Genomic DNA, 21,316 nt, shown 5'->3' with positions numbered 1-21,316 from the left:
GGGTGCATGACCCCTTCCCTCCAGCCCCGGGAAGTGCTCAAAGCCAGCACACAGCCAGGCTGCCTGGGAGACTTGGCCTCTTGGCCTTGGCCCTGGTCAGTGCCATCTTGGGCGGGGTCCCAGGCCCCAGCGTCCACTTGCTGTTCTGGCCCCGCCTCCTGCTGGCCGAATGCCAGAGCAGGAGCCGCTCAGACGGCCCCAGTGTTCTTCCCGGCGGCGTCGGGGGTGTTCATCCCCCGGCCTTGCCGCTCCTGCCCCCCGCAGGTCCTCTCAGTTTCCCCAGCGGGCCTGCTTGCCAGGTAGGGAGAAGCCACTCCAGAACTGGGTTTGCCAGCATTCCAAAGAGCCTGTGGGTTATGCAGCAGCTAAGTGGGCAGTGTCGGTGCTCCCCTGAGCTGTGAAGAAAGATCCTTATCCTTAACTTGAGGCTGCGCTGCTGTGTGCCTGCATTCCCTCGCTCCCAGGCCCTTGTCTGTGTCTGGGTCTGAGGATTCTGGAAGACTGGCTGATTGCTCTCCGTGTATAACTCACACACGATCACGAAAGCAAAAGGGGCGGAGGCTGCCCTGTGCGGGGTCTTCACGCCTCCTAAGCTGGGGGTGGGCAGGCCGGCAGGCTAGCGTCGTGTCCTGAGGTTGTGGCTGAAGTTGCCCCCTGCCCCCCACCGCGCTGATGCTTGTTGTGGAATCCTTTGCTGCCCTGCAGTGCCGGCGAAAGTCATTTACTTGTTTGGGGAATGTTCTCCGTGAGCCTGTGCAGGCACCTGGGCAGACAGTGGGCCCACAAAGGCCCCCCATCCCCTGCTCTGAGCCCCCGAGGAGCACATGCAGAATGGCAGTGGGCAGAGTGCAGGGGTACTGAGACCAAGGAGGGCCCCCCTCTCTGGCGGGGAGCACGGTAAGCAGGGGGGCCTGGAGTTGGCAGTGCTTGAGTGAAGGGGGAAGGAGGAGCCGAGTTAGGCAGAGGGAGAGGGAGCGAGGGGTGGGATTGGAGCGGGGCTGTGGACCTGCATTAAAGGGGAACAGAGGAGTCCTGGCCGTGAATATGGGCTATTCAGCGAGGAACCACGTTCTGCTGACCGAGGGACTGATGCTCCAGGGCCTGGTCTGTCTCCATCCCAGGGGTTCCTCAGCCTGCCCCCCAGGGGATGATAAAGAGGGGGCTCCGTCATTCTCTGTGTTAAAAGGGCAGGAAGTGAGCCCCTACCCGCAGTCAAGGTGAGAGGGGGAGGATGAGACTCCAGGCAGCCCCTCCAGGGGAGACTGTGGCCCCATTGACCAGCATGCCGCTCACCAGCGCCACCCAGCGGCCGGAGCAGAGGCTGGGAGGCGAGTGGAGCTGGGAAAAGGTGTGGTCCCCGCCCTGAGGGTCCTGACTGAGCCCCTGTGGCTGTTCTCGGGCCTCATGGAGATGCTGTCTGGCATTGAGATGAACGATCTGGCTTTGGTGTCCAGCTCGCTTAGGTTTGCCTCCTAAGGTCAGTCCGTTCCAGGCCCCTTGACCTTGACCGTGACCAGTCCCGTGAGCTTCTTGCTGTAAAGGGGGCGGTGATATCGCCCTCCTGGGTTCCTGTAGGGTGACCTGCGATCGTGGGGCTGAGCCACCTCCATACCGCTTGCCCTGAGTTCAGCCCTGGGGGGTGTGGATAGGCGCCCCAAGGCGTGTTTTACTGCCAGTATTTATGGATGGAGGGAAGGTGGGCCCTGGTGTCCAGGTTGGGGCATGGCCTGGGAGGCTGCCTGGAGGAGGGAGGAACCAGGCCTGGGTCCCATCCTGGCTTCCGGGCCTGGCTCTCCTGTTCCTCGGTGCCATGACCTTGGGTCTTGGTCACCCAAGGGCCCTTTTTGCCTCTGTAACACAGTGTTGACAATCCCTGCCTGTCAGTGCCTGGAGGATTAATGAGGATTGGCGGTAACGCTCCACGTGCCCAGCCCACGGCCAGCATTGGTGCCCAGACAGCAGTGGTGGTGAGGAGGATGAAAACTGGCCCCCCTGGTCCCGTCCTCAGAATCCAGAGGTTCCTCAGAGCAACTCTGCAGCCCTTGCTCTGCTGCTGCCTGTGTGCCTGTGGGCTGACTGTGTGACTGGCGGGTCTAGGGTCGCTCAGCCCTTAGATGGAAAGACGAGACGTGGGCTCCTGAAGGGCTGTATGGTCCTGGGGCCGTGCCTGCTGCACATGGGAATCCGTCTAGTTACAATTTCTCCTTTGTTAACCCTGCTGAGGAATCATGGACCAGCCAGGAGCCCAGCTTCAGGCGCAGGAAATGAGGGCCGGGCCTGGAATCCCAGGTTGAGGGGCCATAGGGGGTCTCATCCTGGTTGCCTCGTCCCCGTTGGGGGGGTTCCTCTGGGACCACAGGAGCACCGCTAGCTTAGGGTGAGCACGGTGACAGGTCACTGACACGTCATGTAGACCGACGTGGGCAGGACGCAGGCCGGAGCTCCAGGTGAGGAGGGGCCGACCCTCTCTCAGCACTGCAGACCCCTCAGGCTGGAGTTTTCTACTTTACAGCCCTTTTCCTTCTCCACAAAAATCCTCTTGAAGAATTTACTATCTGACTTTCAGAAAGCAATTTGTAAAATTCAAAAAAGCTGCATTAGGAAGGACCCAGTAACTGGCACTTCTGTGGTTAACATTAAGGGAGCCTTTACAGGCAAGATTTGAGTCTCTCTCTCTCTGTGTCTCTTTGTCTTTCTGTCTCTAGGCCTCAGCCTTCCCTCTCCCACACAGCCTCCTTCTGGCCAGTGGTAACTGGAACATGGCCCAGCAGGCTGGGCCGCAAACCGCAGGGCTGCGCCTCACGGACTGACCGGGCTGTTAAGATCCCGAGCACACAATTCCCTCCTCCCACGGGAGGAACGTTCAGTGTCCCAGAGCCTGGGGTGGGGCCGAAAACATCCTCTTTACCCCCTCGGCGGGGCAGGCCCCTGACACCCGGGGTCTCGGAAGCCAGAGCGAGGCTGGGCAGCCTTGGTTGGCACAGCTGTTCGGCCCCAGGCGGTAATGCGGGTGGGCAGAGCGGGTGGAGCCCTGCCCCGGCCGGTTCCTGGGGCTTGTGTCCAGAATGACAGGAGCCTGAAAGTCAGGGAAGTGCCAGCAGGGATGGCTGCGAGCATCAGACAGCCTGGGGGGCGGCCAGAATGGCCGTGCCTCCCGAGAGAAGGGACTGGCCTTGAGGACCTTTTTTCTCTGGCGTGTGGTGGCCCTCAGTAATTGCATTTTCATGGAACTTGGGGTGTCCTGATCAAATTCGTTGAACTGAAAAATCGGGGCACATTGTTCTCTCATGCGGGTCGAGATGGAAACCAAGGTGCGTGGTCCCGGGGGTCCCGGCCTCCTCTGCTCCATAATAGATGCGGTGGCGACGGCCCCTCCTCTGTCTAGACACACCGGCTAACAAAGACTTTGCTGCCGTCCCCAGGCTGACAGGCAGTTTGCCAGAGGCAGTTGTTATGCTTTCTGAGATGTTTCGGCAAGTATGGGGGAGAGCAGGATAGGATAATTGATGTTGGAACTGACCAGGAAAATCAGGCCCGTATTTACTCGTGTGCAGGTAGAAAGCATGTAGGTGTCGAGCTGGTACTGGAGATGAAGCCAGAGAGCCACAGCCCCACCCTTGGGAAGCAAGCAGTCTGAAAGGAGCCAGGCCCAGAAAGGCCCAGAGTGAGGAAGGGCTTGGGGGCTCCGCTTGGTGACTCTGTGGGGTTGGGGGTGGGTGGGGACCACTGAGGAGGAAGGAGTATCCAGCTCTCTGGTGTGTGATGCCAGAACTTCATGCACACCTCATGTTCCCTGCCTTCCACCCATGCCGGCTTAATCCTCTGGCGAATCAAAATCCTGGCCTTGGATATGGGAGACGTGGGAAAACTAAACGCACATGAAGGAGACGCTGGCGCCACCTGCTGGCCAGATCCACCAGGCCCTTCCTGAAGCAGCTGGGGCGCGCGCGTGTGTGTGTGTGTGTGTGTGTGTGTGTGTGTGTGTGTGTGTATGTGTGTGTGCGCGTGTACACACAGGCTTTGAAGTGAGACAGGCCCACTTTGCTTCTGGCATTTAGTACAGACCATGGGGTCGTGGACAAATTACATGTCCTCACTGAGCTTCGTCAGTAGAATAAGGAGAACCGGGTGGGACAGTGAGGTGAGCTTGGGGAAGCAGAAGCCCCAGTGTACCCAGCACGAGGCCAGGCCCCGTCCCTCGGTTTCTCCACAGTCACCGGGCGCACTCCCATCTGGCCTGGACCTGGGTGTCTCTGGGGGGGGGCACTGCCCCTCAGCAGCACGCATGCCCGCCTTCTTTCCTGCCTCTCCCCTCTGCCTCTGAGCCCCCTCCCACGCAGGACCCTCCTCTTCAGTGTTCCTGATCCTCACACACCTTCACTAGCCTGGAGCTCATTCCCAGGGCCGCCCTTTCTAAGAACTCAGAGTGGTAAATGGCCAACTGAAAGAAAGGATTTTACATCCTGGACATAGGATGTAAAAAGAGACAGCGCTCACAATAAATGCCAAGTGTAAATAAGTCCTAGTCACCTAACAAGAGGCATGGAAACTAAAAAAGTTGAAATGGAGGCGTGATAGAAGACTAGGACAGTAGATGCTCGTGGCTGGAGAATCCAAACACAGTCAAGGTGGCAGAACTTCCTGGGATGTGCTCTGTCAGGTCCCGTAGGGCTCTGCACCTTGGCTCTGCTTCTAAGGCAGTTGCCTTCAGAGTGTGATGGGCCTGGAGTTCAGGAGGCAGAAGATAGGCCCTGTTCTTATCATCTCACAGGAAGTTAGAACCTGTCCCCGTCCTGTCACAGGACGTTAGAACCTGTCCCTGTCCTGTCACGGGGCTTTAGAACCTGTCCCCATCCTGTCAGAGGACGTTAGAACCTGTCCCCATCCTGTCACAGGAAGTTAGAACCTGTCCCCGTCCTGTCACAGGACGTTAGAACCTGTCCCCGTCCTGTCACAGGACGTTAGAACCTGTCCCCGTCCTGTCACAGGACGTTAGAACCTGTCCCCATCCTGTCACAGGATGTTAGAACCTGTCCCCATCCCATCACAGGAATTTAAAACCTATCCTGATAATCCTGTCATAGGAAGTTAGAACCTGTCCCCATCCTGTGACAGTAGGTTAGAACCTGTCCCCATCCTGTCATAGGACGTTAGAACCTGTCCCCATCCTTGTACAGGAAGTTAGAACCTGTCCCCATGCTGTCACAGGACGTTAGAACCTGCCCCCCGTCCTGTCACAGGACGTTAGAACCTGTCCCCGTCCTGTGACAGTAGGTTAGAACCTGTCCCCATCCTGTCACAGGACGTTAGAACCTATCCCCATCCTGTCACAGGACGTTAGAACCTGTCCCCGTCCTGTCACAGGACGTTAGAACCTATCCCCGTCCTGTCACAGGACGTTAGAACCTGTCCCCGTCCTGTCACAGGACGTTAGAACCTGTCCCCGTCCTGTCACAGGATGTTAGAACCTGTCCCCATCCCATCACAGGAATTTAAAACCTATCCTGATAATCCTGTCATAGGAAGTTAGAACCTGTCCCCGTCCTGTGACAGTAGGTTAGAACCTGTCCCCATCCTTGTACAGGAAGTTAGAACCTGTCCCCATGCTGTCTCAGGAAGTTAGATCCTGTCCGCATCCTGTGACAGTACGTTAGAACCTGTCCCTGTCCTGTGACAGTAGGTTAGAACCTGTCCCCATCCTTGTACAGGAAGTTAGATCCTGTCCCCATCCTGTCACAGGAAGTTAGAACATCCCTCCATCTCCATCTCAAGCCCTGGTTGGCCCTGCGGACACAGACGGGGAACTGGGCCTAGAGCACAGGGCTTGGCGAGGGAAGACGGGGAACAGACCTCGCTGCCTGAGCACAAATCTAGCTTCCTCCCTCACTCTGTGACCTCAGGAAGGCCACTGACTCTTTCAGCCTCAGTTTCCCCATCTGAACAATGGCCCTCAGCCCCCATCCGCACGCGGGTGTGATCGCACTAGCGAAGGCGTGATGACCAGTAGCCGGGCGCTCCGTACACGGCCGCAGCCGGGCTTGCCGGCGTGCAGACACTCACTCGGGGATCGTCTCCGAGACCCACTCAGGAGCCCTGTGTCGCCCTGACCACTGTGCGGGCGAGGAGCCAGGAGCCTGCACGACACTCAGAGGGCAGGGTGTGCCTGGTGAGGACAGCCCGGGGTGGGGCTCTGCCAGTGAGAAGGGGACACACCTCGCTCCAGGCACGACCCTTGGCCCCAGCCACCCAGCGCCCCCTGAGGGTGCTGGAAGCGGCTAGTGCCTGAGCCCGCGGCCCGAGGCCCCCGGCACCTCGCACAGGTGAGTGAGGAGTGCTCTTCCCGTTGGCTGATTGGCCAGAGGGGCGGCGGGGGCCCCGCCCAGCGAGCCCCGCTTCCCCGCCCCCGCGCTCTGTTGTTTCTCCGCTTGCTGGATGGGCCCTAACCCTCTTCTTTCTCTCTGTCCACTTTTCTTGCAGCCGCTGCGAGCGCTTGCCTTGCCATGAGAATCAGGAGTGCCCCAAGCTGCCTCTGAGAATAACCTACTACCACCTCTCTTTCCCCACCAACATCCAAGTGCCCGCCGTGGTTTTCCGCATGGGCCCCTCCAGTGCCGTCCCCGGGGACAGCATGCAGCTGGCCATCACCGGCGGCAACGAGGAGGGCTTTTTCACCACCCAGAAGGTGAGCCACCACAGTGGGGTGGTGGCCCTCACCAAGCCCGTCCCCGAGCCCAGGGACTTGCTCCTGACCGTCAGGATGGACCTCTCGCGCCACGGCACCGTCAGCTCCTTTGTGGCCAAGCTTTACATCTTTGTGTCCGCAGAGCTCTGAGCACGCGCTTTGGGCCGTGGGGGGGCCCCCCTCTTGTTGCTTTCCTCACCCTCCCCTCCGGGATCCGAATAAAGGTTCAGCGGGCGATCCCACACAGCATGGCTGGCGTGCCTTGGTTTTATTTGGTGCGGTCGGGTGTCTCTGTGCTGCTTGTCCCCGGTGGGGAGGGGGGAGCCGAGCACCGCCTGGCGCCCCCAAGGGTGACCAAGGAGTGTTTTCCGTGAGGAGTGTGCGCCCAGGGGCCCCCGTCGGTGGGGGTCACATTCCACACCGCCATAGCCCAGGCCCGGAGAGAACGAGGCTCGGGTGTTTCATCTGACATGATTCTCTCTCCTCCGCTTGTGTTTATTAGCCCAGAGGACGAGGTGACGAACGCCCCCAGGGATGACTGACCTCCGTCCCCTCTCACTTCACAGATGTGGAAACTGAGGCCCAGAGAAGGGGAGGGGCTTGGCCGAGGTGACGTGGGCCATTTGTGGTAGAGCCAGGCCTAGGAGCCAGGTCTACTGGCCCCAGCTTCGTTTCCTTATTGTGTCACCAGGAGCTGAGCCTTTAACCGAAGCAAGAAAGCTCTATCATGAGACTCAAACCTCCCTTTCTGTTTGTCTTGATGGGAAACCCGAACTTGTGGAAAAACACTGAATGCAATCGCAGCGTCTTGGATGCAGCCCTTACCTAAGTGAGGTCGGTTCCCTCCACTAAGGTTCTCAGCTTCGTACCAGGAAGAGGCAAAGGACAGCACGATGAATGTGCCGCTCGTGGGAACCCCTAAGGCAGCGTCAGGTCCTTCATACGCGTTACTTCCCATCCTGTGGGGCAGGTGTTTCATCCCAAGAGAGACTCAGAGGGGGCGAGTGATTTGCCCAAGATCACACATGGGTATTGGAACCTCGGTTTGCTGACTACACAGCTTTGACTCTTCCACCATGATCCCAGCCAAGTCCCCAACGTGCCTCTCAAGGCCCTGCATCATTTAGTGCTAATGTCCATCTCCAGCCTGACCTCAAATTGTTCTCCCCTCGCTCACCTCCCTGGAGCCACACTGCCCAGCTCTTTGCTGCCCCAGGCCCTTTGCACATGCATTTGCACCCTTGGCCTGAATGTTGGTTAAACCTCAGCCTATATGTTCCTATCTCAGCTGGGCCTCCCTTGACGACATCCTTTGGTTATATTCTTCTGTCAGTCTTTCTCATAACACTGCCTTTGTGATGTTCATCACAGTTTGCACTTCCTATTTATCTCTTTTACTTTTGTCTTCCCCACCATCCAGAAGGCTCCATGAAGGCAGGGACCAAGTCTGTCTCATTCAGTGCCGTGTCGCTAGCTCCTGGCAGGGCCTAGCACACAGTAGGTGCTCTACCCCTGTCTGTTGAGGGAATGGATAACTTCCTGCCAACATTGCTTTACATGTCTAGCATTTCTGTGGCTGCTGGCGCTGTTCTCAAGCAGAAATGTGAAGGGAAGGCAGAATGTCAAGAGGAATCAAGTAAAGGTTACTGGAGGATCCTAAGGTCCTTCCTACAAGTACATGGAAGGAAAGTGGGGAAAGGGCCCACCTTGCTGTCTAGTGGAGAGGACGGGTATACAGTTAACACTATGCCCAGTGCCCTATGACAGAGGCAGCGGTTAACTCGCCATGGGAACACACGCATGCTCCTAGCCATTCATCTCCAAGCCCCCACTGTCTCCCAGACCCCTCTCTGAGCATCTCTGGTCTGGACTGGCTTCCAGTCTCCTATCTTCCAAGCTGAAGCCAGAGGACCTCTCTGAAGGACCAGTCTGGTTATGTCCCTCCCCTCTTTAGAAACTTCTATGATTCTTTCACTAGCAGATGAAGCCCAACTCCCTTGGAATGACATTCAAGGCCCTGCCTGCTGCAGCCTCTGCCCGTCTTTTCAGCTACATCTCCCTCCCGCTCCCCGCTCTAGCTCACCCCCTTGCTTGTGTTCCAGTCACACAGGGCTCTGGTCCTTCTCTGCATGCACTTTCTCTTGGCTTTAGCATGTGCCATGCCATCCTCCTGCAAACTGCCATCCTCCCTGAAGTCACCTCCTCAGTGAAACCTTTCCTGAATCTGAGATCTTCTAGCGCCGGCCGTACTCCGTCAGAGCAGTTACCCTATCGTTACTTTTTATCGTCCCCACTTCTCTGGGCCTTTTTGAAGGCAGGGATTGTACCTGTGTTCTCTACACTTTCAGAATGTCTGGCCTGTGGAAGGAACTCAGTAAACATCCGAATAAACATATGGATGGATGGATGGATGGATGGATGGATGGATGGATGGATGGATGGATGGATGATGGATGGGTGGATAGTATTTTCAAGGCTTAGTTCAAATATCACCTCTTCTGTGAAATCAGCAAGACACAGCAAGGATTCATCATGTATTCAATTATTATTTTATCATGGTCCAGATTATTCAGGCCAGAGAAGCACTTTTCCCATAGGAGTGTTAAGATGGGGGGAAAATTCTCGGGGGCTTTAGAAGCCAGGATCCCCTCTACAACATTCCCATCAACTGACAATCCAGCTTTGTTTGCACTCGCCCTTGTTTGTGGAACTCCCTGCCTCTTAAGGTGGCCTGTTCCATTTTAGGACACCTCTGATGTTTCTCCGTGTGTACCTGAGTGCACATGTGGGGGATGATATCTGAATTACCTGACTGCTCACCTCCCTGCAGTTCCTTGAGGCTACTTAGCAGTATTCCTGCATCATCCTGCTGAGATCACACAGTGCAGAAAAAACAAACCAAGCCAGCCAACCAACCAAACAAACAAAAACACAAGAGTTTTAATGTCCTTCTTGCCATTTACTAGTTCTGTGACCTCGGATAAGTCATTTGCCTTTCAGAGCTTCAAGGCCCACTTCCTGGATGATTTTGAACATTACGTGAAGTTACTTACACACGAGGCAGCGTCTGGCATGTGGTAGGCAGTTAATAAGTGTTGGTTTCTCCACTCATTGGAAGGTACTTGAGGGTTCATTTGGATCTTGATTTAAATGGGGAATAAAAGTTCAGAGGGTTTGTAGAGCTGCCATCACTTCCGACTCCTGGACCTGCGTGTACACTTTTTTTTGGGGGGGGGGGGCTGTGCCAAAAAGCACAGTGTGCTTTGCGGCTTGTGGGATCTTAGTTCCCCGACCAGGGATTGAACCTGCACCCTTGGCAGTGAAAGTGCAGAGTCCTAACCACTGGACCGCCAGGGAATTCCCATGTGTGTGCCCTTCTGACTGTCACTGTACTAAAGCAAGCTCCCAAGGGTGGAGGGTAATAATTATGATTATCGTTATTATGCTGATGAAAATAATAACAACTATGACAGCTGACACCTAGACACTGCTTTCTGTGAGCCAGGCACTGTGCCAAGCGCTTAACTAACCCTCACGGAGCCTTGTGAGGAAAGTGCTGTTATGATCCTCATTTCACAATGAGGACATCTGGGAGAGAGAGGTTAAGTAACTTGCCCAAAGTCCCAATGCTGATGTAAGGTGGGCCCGGGGTTCAAACCCAGGCAGCCTGGCTCTGGAGTCTGCTCTCAGAAGTGCAGCCCCATGCTGTGAAGGGGACAGGGCTCCTGGGATGAGTCAGTGCTCCTCAGCTTGCTATTCTAGCCTCTTCTCAGAAAGCCCTGCATACCAGCCCCGTTCCAAAATTCCCAAGTGAAAAACAAAGCATTTTATTGGCTGAGGAAGGAGGCGGTGTGGCGTGGAGGAAAAAGCTGTGAAGGTTAAATGAAGTGATGTGTGCAGCTGTCCAGCACAGACATCAGTGAGGTCTGAAAAACCACTGTGAACCACGCCTCTTTCTCAAATTTCAGGAAAACTAATTTCACATAAAAATGATCAACTCAAAAGTATCCAGGTTAAATCTCATAAAAGATATTGTAGGAAAAAAAGAGAATAAAGAACAGAATGATATCCTTCTGGGTAATGAAAGTACACCAGGAAGATATGCTCACAGACTAGATCAAAACTGTAGTCTATATCAAAACAAACTAAAAGGATTAAGACAGTTACCAAAAATGAAGGAAAAATGTAAGCCAGAATTAGGAAAAAACAAGAAATGAAGTGATGGAACTCAAGAAATAATTTAAAATTAAAGCGGAAAGCAATTTCAGAAATAAATACTTAAGGAGAAGTTGAAAAGAAAAAATTTATAAATTGAAAAATGAATAACGAAAGAGATGAAAAAGCTTGAAGAGAAAGTGACAGATGTTGGAGATAGGCAAAGAAGATCCAACATACATACAGATAATAGAAATCCCCAAAGAACTAACCCAAAACAAGGGAGGGGAACAGTAAATACTAAAAATGATAAGTCATGAAACTTTACAGAAATTTTAAGAAAAAGATTTGAAATTCCATATTGAAAGAACACCCAACATAACCTGAAGATATTGACTCAGAGCAACCAACACCAAGACAAAGAGAAAACAAAAAAATCCCTGTGCATTTGGGCAAAAACGGCAAGTGACTTATATGGGAAAAAATTATATTATCATCAGACTTCTTCACAGCAACACTTATGCCAGAAGGAAATGAATACTTAGGATATTCAAGAAAATGTAAGCCAAGGATTTTATACCCAACAAAACAGACTTTCCTGTACAAAGGGCACCAACTATTATCAACATGCGAAATTGTCAACATGCAAGCACTAAACATAGTTCCTCATAGAACTACAACTAAATGAGTGCAAAAAGAAAAAAGGGAAGTATGGGGACTTCCCTGGTGGTCTAGTTAAGACTCTGTGCTTCCACCGCAGGGGGCACGGGTTCGATCCTTGGTCAAGGAACTAAGATCCTGCATGCCACGCGGTGTGGCAAAAAAGAAAAAAAAAACGAAAGAAATGGCTCAGACAATGTAGAAATAGCACATCTGTTTAAAAATTGTAGGTAGAATACGGAGAACATATCCAAAAAAATTATTCTAATTAATTATGTTAGTGGTAGTAATTTTAGTATTGTTATTCTGAGACTACTGGGTCACATATGAAATATACTAAATAAATAAGTATGGAATATTCTGTCATCTCCTGTGTTCTTAAGAACGAGGATTTTGATATGGAGAAAAGGAGATTCCTTTGGTATACAGAAGAGATTAAGTAAAAAACTATGTGGTTCTTGTTTTGAATTGTAAATATCAGTATGAACTCATGATGTAGTTTATCTTTAAAAATGTCCACTGAAGAAGCCTAGAAACAATGACCAACTCAGTAGGACTGAGCATTCCTAGTATCCAGATTGTGATCTTGAAATACCATTTTCTACTAAAAAACAAAACAAAACAAAAAACAAACCCAACACTTCCTGGAGAAATAGCTGGGGCAGTAAAAGTGTAAGATGAGGCTGGACCGCCTTGTCAAGCCAGACAGCAAGAGAACCATCAGGGATTCCTGGGGCCAGGTCAAAAGGACTTGGGAGCCAACCCGATTTACCCTCTGGCCAAAGATGGGAAAACTTGAGCTCCAGTAAAGGATAATAATTGCAATGGGTTGAAGTCTATCAAATAGTTTAAATTTATGAGTTCATACTGATATTTTTAAAAAATCAACTGATAACCTCTGGATGATGGTCGCTAGTTCATGATCCTGAAAACAGGTCAACACAAAGGAAGAATCAAGCCTTAATCTTGCTTTTCCTCTATGAACTATACCTCCTGGTAACCAGATAGTGTATGAGGGGAAGCATCTCTTTACAGAAGTATTCAAACTAACAAGTGAAAAAGAAATTATAGACTCGGACCACAGCATTGTGCCGTCCCCGATGAGTCACTGGATCTGGACCCTGAGCATTGGCAGCTGCTGACGTCACAGAAAGGAGATGACCAAACACCACGTGCCTCCGATGGAAGACACACCACCACCTGTCATTTCGCTGAAGGACCTGGGTCTGCATCTGATCAGGCGTCTGGATCCAGCTGCCAGTGGGCAGGGAATGCAGAGGTCAGGGGAGCACGCTGGGCTGCACCGTGGGGATGCAGTCAGCAAGTCCAGAAGCTATGGAAGCTCCATGGCTCAGATGCTTTGCTTCCCTAACAGGTAAACTATATGGAAAATGAAGGAATGGAGAGGAAACCTGTAGGTTCAAAAGGGCTTTAGAAAGATATAACAGGGACTTCCCTGGTGGTCCAGTGGGTAAGGCTCCACGCTCCCCATGCAGGGGGCCCGGGTTCGATCCCTGGTCAGGGAACTAGGTCCTGCATGCCACAACTAAGAGCCTGCATGCTGCAGCTAAGAGCCCACATGCCACAACAAAGATCCCACGTGCTGCAACTAAGACCCGGCGCAGCCAAATAAATAAAAAAAGAAAGATATAACAAAAATTGTTTAATGGACAAGTTTAAATGATAGCGTCTCAAGATGCACACTTATGTGACACAGATGTAAAGGAACCCAGGTAGGTGATTGCTAGGATAGTCAGGACAGGAGTTACTTTGGGGGTGCACGAGGGGGTTGAGACGGGTCTGGGGCCCACGAAGGGGCCTCAGGTGGCAGGTGAAGCTCTCTTTCTTGACCTGGGTGCTGATTATAAAGTGGTTTGCCTTATAATACTCATTCAACGGTACCTTTGTTTTGTGTAGCTCTTGCATTTGTGTTTTATTTTATGATAAAGAGGTTTTAAAAATATGGCCAGACCTGTAACAAACTTGGGCCCCTTTTCCTTCCTCCCCGTCCATCGTGTGATACTGGAGATTTGACCGCTTTGTGCTGGGCACCAAGCTGGGTGCTTTACATACGCTCCCTCATTTATTACTCCTGCAACCCCCCGACCCGGGGCCCCAGGAGAGCTGGACCCTGTCTCCCTTGTTTGCTTTGGTGTCCCTGGTGCCTCACACCCAGCAGATGCTCAAAACCACTTGTTGAGCAAGTGAATGAATGAATGTGATTTGCAGTTGTAGAAACTGAAGCTCAGTTCGTATAGTTGGCAAATAGCAAAGCTTTGCTTATCCCAACTGGGACAGACGGAAACCGGGGCGTGTCTCGGGGGTTTGGGTTCTGGTCCAGTTTGCAGCAAGGGCAGAGAAGCATCCCCTTGGAACAGCCAGGCTGCGGAGGCCAGTGCGGGTCTCCGACGGAGCCATCTCTGGGACAGGTGGTCCCGCCCGGCCACCTGCTTCTCCTCCCCGGACCCCAGTCTCTGTGGGAGTGCTGGTTCCACCTTTCCCATCGCTTCTTGTGCTGTGGTTCCCCTCAGGCTCCGCCAAGAGAAGACAGACACCGTCCGCTGCATCAAGTCCTGCCGCCCCAATGACGTCACCTGCGTGCTGGACCCAGTGCACACCATCTCCCACACTGTCGTGTCGCTGCCCACCTTCCGCGAGTTCACCCGCCCCGAAGGTGAGTGGCCGCTCCCACGGCTTGGAACCGGCGTAGGGGTCCCGGGGGCGGCCATCGTCTGGAGGAGCTTCCTTGCCAGGCAGCCCCCTTGCTGGAGTTGAGAGCTTGGCCTGCAGGAGCCACTCCTTGGTGGGATGTGGGTTTGGGGTTTGGAATGTAGACCCCTCCCTGCCTCTGCATCTCCTCTGTGTCCCCAGACTACGTGGCAGTACCGTTCCAGCCCATTCCCAGCTCTCAGTTCGGGGGTCTCTTCTTAGGGGTTACAGTTGTTCAACAAATAGCTATTAAGTGTTGATTCTGTGCCAAGCGCGGGGCTGTGGGGGCCTCCAGGAGGCAGTGACTCCGCTCTGGGTCCTGAGGGGTCAGTAGGAGGCAACTTAGTGAAAGTGGGGAGCACGGAGAGAGGAGGGCAGAGCAGAACCTCCGGAAATGTCTGGAGGTGAGTGGGGAATGTAGACCTTTGAGGAACAAAGCCAAGTTTTTCTGACTGGAGTGGTGGACGGCTTGGCAAGAGAGGGGCTGAAAGGGTGGAAGCAGGAGCCTGTACTTGGAGTTGGGGCTTCAACTCCTAGGCTTTGGGAGCCCGTAGAGGGTTGGGACTGATGCTATTTGCGTACAGAAGCATCATCCTGGAGACCGAGGGGCAGATGGGCTGGTGCGGCCAGACCAGCTCCAGGCAGCCCAGCAGTAAAGCAGTCAATGTGCCCTGCCCCCAGGCAGCTCCTGGCCTGCAGTGTAGACCTGCCATCACAGCTCCCTTTTCACACGGGTAGGTCCAGGGCAGCGGGCTCCCGGTGCCCGGCAGAGGGCTGTGGACGGGGTGCTGCTCCGTATGCCTTGCTTCGGGGTGTGCAGCCCACGTGCCAGGGCTGGTGTGGTCTCCAGACACCGCCTCCCTCTGTGGAGGCCTTCACAGGAGCTCGCCGTGAGGATTCACTCAGTAAACATCGACTGAGCCTCCGATGTGTCAGGCTCGGGCCAGGCTCTGGGACACAGTGATATGAAAGAGCCCTCTGACCGTCTCAGGGAAGACGGACAGTTTGCCCTGTGTTTACACACGGCAACGGGGTCCTGGGGGGTAATGCAGGTGCACATGCCGGAACGTAGAGCCTGGCCATGGGGGTGGGAGGGCACCAGAGGCACCCCAGGGATGTGCTTGCCTGCGGGAGCCGGTGGCCCTTGCCCCACCTGCCCACTCGTTCCTCTAGAAAAAGGGAGGCACAGAATCTTCGCAGGGTGTGCGGACTTGGGTCGGAGAAAATCACTGACTGCTGTTTGCCTTGTGCAGAATGACGGGTTCCACCAAACCACAAATCCTTCCCAAATCCCTAATGGCCGGTTTTGTGGCCTCCTGGCCAGTGCTGGTCCATAATTTTGTTCTAGCGGGAGCTGGGTGTGGTTAGAGATACCTGTCAGCGTCTTGGGCCCAGGCAGTCCAGACCTTGACCATTAGCGTTGAGAGGACCCTTGATGGGCACTGGCGGGCTGCCTCATTCACTTTACAGGTGAGGAAACTGAGGCCCAGAAAGAGGACATCCTCCCCCCGCCGAGATAACACAGGGCGGGGGTAAATCGGGGCCTCGCGCTCCCCACCCAGGGCAGGCTGCCGGCTTCGTGTCAGGTGGCCCGGGAGACGGATACAGCCACCAAACTGCCCGGCCCAGCCTGAGAAGTGGCTTCTGACCCACATCACTGTGGGGCAGGGGACCAGCCTTCCCCCTTGCCCTTTCTGACCTCTCGCCCATATCCCATCATCCAGCCCCCTTCCCCATCTTCCCAGCTTCAGGGAGACTCCTGAATCATCACCAGTTACTTCCTAGCACCGGCCCTGCTGCCGATCAGCTCCATGACTTCAGGGAAGACTCGCAGTCTCTCCAGGCCTCGGCTTCCCCGTTGATGAGAAGGGGGGACAGGCTATGATCTAGGGCCCCTCAGGGCCCCTCCACCTTCTCCATGCAGGGGGTCCCTCGTGTTGGGTCCTCATTGCCTGGGGGGGCATTTCCGGGGTCACGGGGCCCACGCCGTGCTTCTCTCTGCAGAGATCATCTTCCTCCGAGCCATCACGCCCGCGTATCCTGCCAACCACGCTGACATCATCTTCGACATAACAGACGGGAACCTCCGCGACTCCTTCGATATCATCAAGCGCTACATGGACGGCATGACCGTGGGTGAGTGGCCGGAGACGGCAGGTCCACCTAGACGCCCCCTCGTCTTCCCAGCCAGTGGCTTAGCCAAGGCCTGTTGGGAACCAGCCCGGCTCCCATCTGAGTCCCCTGGTCCTTCAGGGCCCAGCTGGAACCCCCCCGTACCCCCCAGCCAATCACAGCGTGAGGCGCATCCAGGGTGGTGGCGCCGCCAGCTCTCGGGGAGACCCCTGTGGGCTCAGTCTCCCCACCTACAAAGGGTGGATTAACTAGGTCTCTGCGTCTCACAAACGTGGATTTCAGACAAGGTCACACGGGTAAAGCGCTGGTCCGGGGGCTCGGCACAGCTGCCCCATCGTGGGAGCTGATACGATCTTTATTCTTTTTTTTTTTTTTTTATAATATATATTTAATGATCAAAGAGGTTAAAACTGCCGTAAGAGGATCAAGGAAGGAGAGTTGTTTTTTTTTTTTTAAGTTTAATTTTATTTATTTATTTATTTATGGCTGTGTTGGGTCTTCGTTTCTGTGTGAGGACTTCCTCTAGTTGCGGCAAGCGGGGGCCACTCTTCATCGCGGTGCGCGGGCCTCTCACCATCGCGGCCTCTCTTGTTGCAGAGCACAGGCTCCAGACGCGCAGGCTCAGTAGTTGTGGCTCACGGGCTTAGTTGCTCCGCAGCATGTGGGATCTTCCCAGACCAGGGCTCGAACCCGTGTCCCCCGCATTGGCAGGCAGACTCTCAACCACTGCGCCACCAGGGAAGCCCCACGCTCTTTATTCTTACGGTGCAACAGAGGAATAGCTAACGGGCGTCAGGGCCTGGCTCGCCTTGCAGGGTGTCTCGTCTTGTCCCCTCCCGCGTGTCATTGGGTAGGACGGCCGAGGTCGCATCAAGGCGCATGTACAGCCCCACACACACACACACCCCTCGAGATTCAGCGCCGAAGGAGCGCTGGGGTGGAGGAGGACTTGGAGAAGGGGGAGGGGACGGGCACTAGCAAGGCCCGGAAGGGGAGAAGCAGAAGCGGGTGCGTCTGGGAAGCTGTTCACGGTGCCTCTCCTGAACTGTCCCGCTTTAGAGACTTCAAATTCATGGAGAATGAAAACCATCACATCTGCCACTTGGGACTTAAATTTAGACTCGCATTTTCAAAGCAGCTGAGCAACTGAGGGCCAGGCCTGTCCTCGCCTAGGCCTCCGTTTCCTCGTCGTGAAGGGGGTGGGCAGGAGTGGGCCTCGTGGTCTCTTAGGCCCTGGATTTTGTGAGGTCTTGAGCGCCCACTCGGCTGGTCCCGGAGCCGAGCATTTTCGAACATGGTCTGTAGGTGGCGCTGTTGGATCTCAGAACCCCGGTCCCCGAGGCCCCCAGCCCCGACCGTTGTCGAGCTGAAGACAGGGAATGGTTATTCCCCTGTTGCCAAAGAGCCATCTATAGCGACTTTACAAGCTCTTAAATGGGTTTGCATGTTATAAACATGACTGAGTCATCTGGGGGCCCCCACCCCCGGCTCCTCCTCCGCTAGTTGGCAGCAGGAATAATTAGTTAATTACAATTAATGGTACATTAGCTCTCACTGGGATTCCGAGGGGAGGGCGTGCAGTTTGGTTGTCAGCAGGCTTAAACCTTGCCGCTTGCGCTTGAGTCACTGCCCACCCTGGGCCTCAGTTTCCCCCATCGTTAGGTGAAGAGACACTTAAGGGACCTTCGGGCGCCCGGGGATGAGGGCAGACGGGAGGAAGTAGGGTGAACACGCCCACAGAAGCCCACCTTGGGCCTGTGCTTGGCGCTGGGCCTGCAGGTGTGGCTTCAACGCAGCCCACCCCGGGGCAGTTCACAGCTCTTGGAACCACAGGAGTTGGAGCAGAACCTTCCACGCACTCATTCATTCTTTGCATTTCTGCATTCTTCCCAAGCCCGCCCTGTACCAGGCCCTGGGCCCGGCCTTGTGGGTACAGAGATGGGTCAATACCACGCAGCCCCTGCCCCTAGGGGCTTTGCATTCCACTGGGGTGGGAAGGGGGTGTGCGGTGCATAAACAGATCATCAAAACGCGGTGGTGGAGAGACCGTGACAAGCCTGTCCAGCTGAGGCCTCTCTGGGGGCGGGCTCTGTACAGTGTGTCTGTGCCTTCAGTTCCCAGCTAAAGCCTTCCTGCAGTGACCCAAGCCAGGGGCTGGGCAGCGGCCGGGCCCAGAGCCAGTGCTCAGCAGCACATTTTTCTAGCCGCATCTATACTCCAAACAGAACCAACCTGGGAGTCTCGATTTCTTGGCTTCCCATCCGCTGGGGCAGAAAATCCTGGCATCTCAGAGCCTGGAGGCTCCTGGAGGCCACCTCTTCCAACTTCTTCTTTTGCAGAGGGGGACACCAGAGCAGCGAGGGGGTTGGCCGGTCTTCCCAGGGTGACTCGGGGTAGGGTGGGGAACAGGACAGACCCCTGGTGTGAGAGGCGACCCCCAGGCCGCAGAGACAGAGCAGCCTCTCCTCACTGTGCTTCGTCACATGGGCCCCGGTCTTTGGATTCTGGTGCTGGGGGAGGGCCCAGGCCGGCACTTGGGAATTCATCCTGCCTGTGGTCCGGCTTCCTGGGTAGGCCTGGCCTCTTCAACTTCTCAGGACGTTTGCAGGATGTCCCGTCCGGTTGGGCCCCTGGAGTTTACCGATGCCCTCTCCCAGGTGGAGCACCAAGGCCAGAGGGGGCAGGGTCTCGCTGAGGTGGGACCCAGGCTGTGCTGGGCTCTGGTCTCTATACCCGCTGGTCGCTGCCTTGTTTCTCTGCTTGGGGTCTCTTCCCTGGGCTTCCTTATCCCCACCTCCTTCCTGCTCCTCTAATGCACCAAATAGCTTCTGTGCCCCCCAGGAGCTTCTGGGCTCTGGGGGTAGCCACCCTGGCACACGCTGGCCGTGGACACAGGCCTGTCCACCTGCGATGGACTTGAGACCAGTCTGAGCAGCCCTGGGAACCACCGCTGGGCACGCTCACCCCTTCATCCCTGCTCGGTCCTTACAGATGCCTCGGGGGATGTGATTATCTCCCTTGGGCAAAGGAGGGAGCGGAGTAAATGACCGCCTGAGACTGAGCAATGGAAAAACCACAGGGCCCGGGTTGTTTGCAGACTTGTTAACGGATGAGAGAGTGATGGCCAGAAAGGGCAGGAGGCTTGTCCTAGGCCCCCTGGTGCTGGGGGGCAGAGCAGGCCCAGAGCCCAGTCTGACCCAGACGCCCAGAGTTGGAGCCTGCGGACGGCTGGTGTTGACTTGGGCAAAGTTACCGAGGGTTCGTTTCCCAGAAAATTACCCAGCGTACAAGCCGCCGTTGAGTTCATTCCTCCCCCAAATAACAGAAGAAGAAGAAAGTACCCCAAGTCGATTAAGAACCGAAAAAGGCCAGACTTTCCCCTAATGTATCCTTTAAAAACCAGTTCTTCGCAGGGATAAAGGCGGCTCTGAAGCAGGGCTGAGCTGCTGTCTCTGTAAAGCCCCTAGCAGACACCCTATTGCATTCCTCTTTCACCAGCTGTCAATGAAAAATGAAGAATGCATTTTCGACCTGTGCGAAAATGCTCCATTAATGCCTGAGGTATTCTCGGGCCACTACAAAGCCTTCCTTATCCAGCCCCGGTTTCATTCTTCGCTCAGCAGAGTACCGGCTGTAATCGGGGGCTGCTCCAGAGGGGGTCTTTCAGGTAATAGCTCCTGAGAGATGACTCAGGGGGACCCTGGCGAGGTGGGCGCGGGCACTGTAGCATCAGCCGCCAGCAACTGGGGGCCACCCCTGGACTCTCCAGGCCTCTGGGTGGCAGCTGGTGTCTGAGCCTCAGCCTTCCCCAACCCCTCCCTGCTCACTACTTCTTTTTAACTGTTTTTCTAAGGAGGGGAAGAAGAAGTCCGTCTATATTGAGGGTCAGCTTGGCCAAAATTTCTGCTAAAACCTCCCCAAAGCCAATAGGAACTAGGCAGGGCTCAGCGGAAGCTGCTTTTTAGACCCACTGGTTGATTTTGTGAACAGCCCTCTTGATCCTTGGCTGGCATCACTGTTTCTATAAGAAAAAACTGAAGTGCCGGCCCGGGGTCCCACGGGCTGCAGTTGACAAGCAGGTGTGCTGCATGTTGAGTCTGTACTGGGTTGTTCCCTGAGCTCCTCTTCCTCCGCTGGGTCCCCTGAGAAACAGAAGCCCTCCTGTCCTCAGCTCCTGGCGAGGCACCATGGCAGCCAATCCTGCTCCCAGTAAAGTCTGAATGAATGGAGATCGGCTGGCTCACCTTAGAGATGCTTACCTGTATTAGGTTGAGGAGTGATATTCCCTAATTACAGACACCATTATTGTCATTAGATGAAATGATTACGTGACACACCCTAGCAGCGCCTGGCACACAATAGGTGTGCTGGAAATCAATATTAATGGAACCCAAACCTTTTCCAATGCTGTCTGTACTGAAGCAAGATGTGGGGCCTCTAAGTTTGCCCGGTATGTACCACCCTCGTAACAATATCCTCACTCCCCCTCCTAAAGGGAACCAAAAACTTTTACATTTTGAAACAGCGTTCTAAGTTTCATCTGTGAGCATATAAGGGTTATTACCCTATTTCAAGTTAAGTTTGAAAATATCAGTGGCTGGGGTGGCCCTTTTCTGGCAAAACACAGTGGAGTCTCTGCTGCCACAGAGGGAGCACTGAACTTGGGGTCAGATGTTCTGGGCATAATTCTTGCTTGATTCTCTGTTTCTAGCTGTGTGACCTCAGGCAGGTCTCATAACCTCTCTGAGCCTCAGTTTTCTTCTCAGCAAGATTGCCATAATAATACTTGCCTTGCTGGGTTATGAGGACTGGAGGGAGTTGTGTGTATTTTAACGTAACTGGGTAGGTTGTTAGGGTGATAAATGAGCCACTGTGAGGTAGCCGTTTGGAGCGGGAGAGCTGGTGAGAGCTTGGAGCCCCCTGAGAGGACAGGGCAGCAGGCCAGAGGGAGGCACATGGGACAATGCCAGGACTGTT

General features: G+C 54.5%; 1 protein-coding gene across 2 annotated transcripts in view; it reads left to right on the top strand.

Moving 5' to 3' along the window:
- The window catches only part of FBLN1 (fibulin 1), an 80,887-nt gene that overhangs the window by 45,279 nt on the left and 14,292 nt on the right, over positions 1-21,316 (top strand). Inside the window, exons 15-16 of one of the 2 annotated variants that reach the window (XM_082421621.1) lie at positions 14,029-14,171; positions 16,211-16,342. In XM_082421621.1, coding sequence (XP_082277747.1) covers positions 14,029-14,171; positions 16,211-16,342 — 275 coding nt within the window. Of the gene's footprint in view, positions 1-6,477; positions 6,932-14,028; positions 14,172-16,210; positions 16,343-21,316 lie in introns of those variants that run through there. The other variant, XM_082421622.1, reaches the window with a different exon arrangement.

Source organism: Balaenoptera physalus (genome assembly GCF_965194825.1).
Source record: "Balaenoptera physalus genome assembly, chromosome: 13".
Lineage (NCBI taxonomy): Eukaryota > Metazoa > Chordata > Mammalia > Artiodactyla > Balaenopteridae > Balaenoptera > Balaenoptera physalus.
The sequence above is the reverse complement of the archived record's forward strand: the minus strand, read 5'-3'. Positions and strand labels throughout refer to the sequence as shown.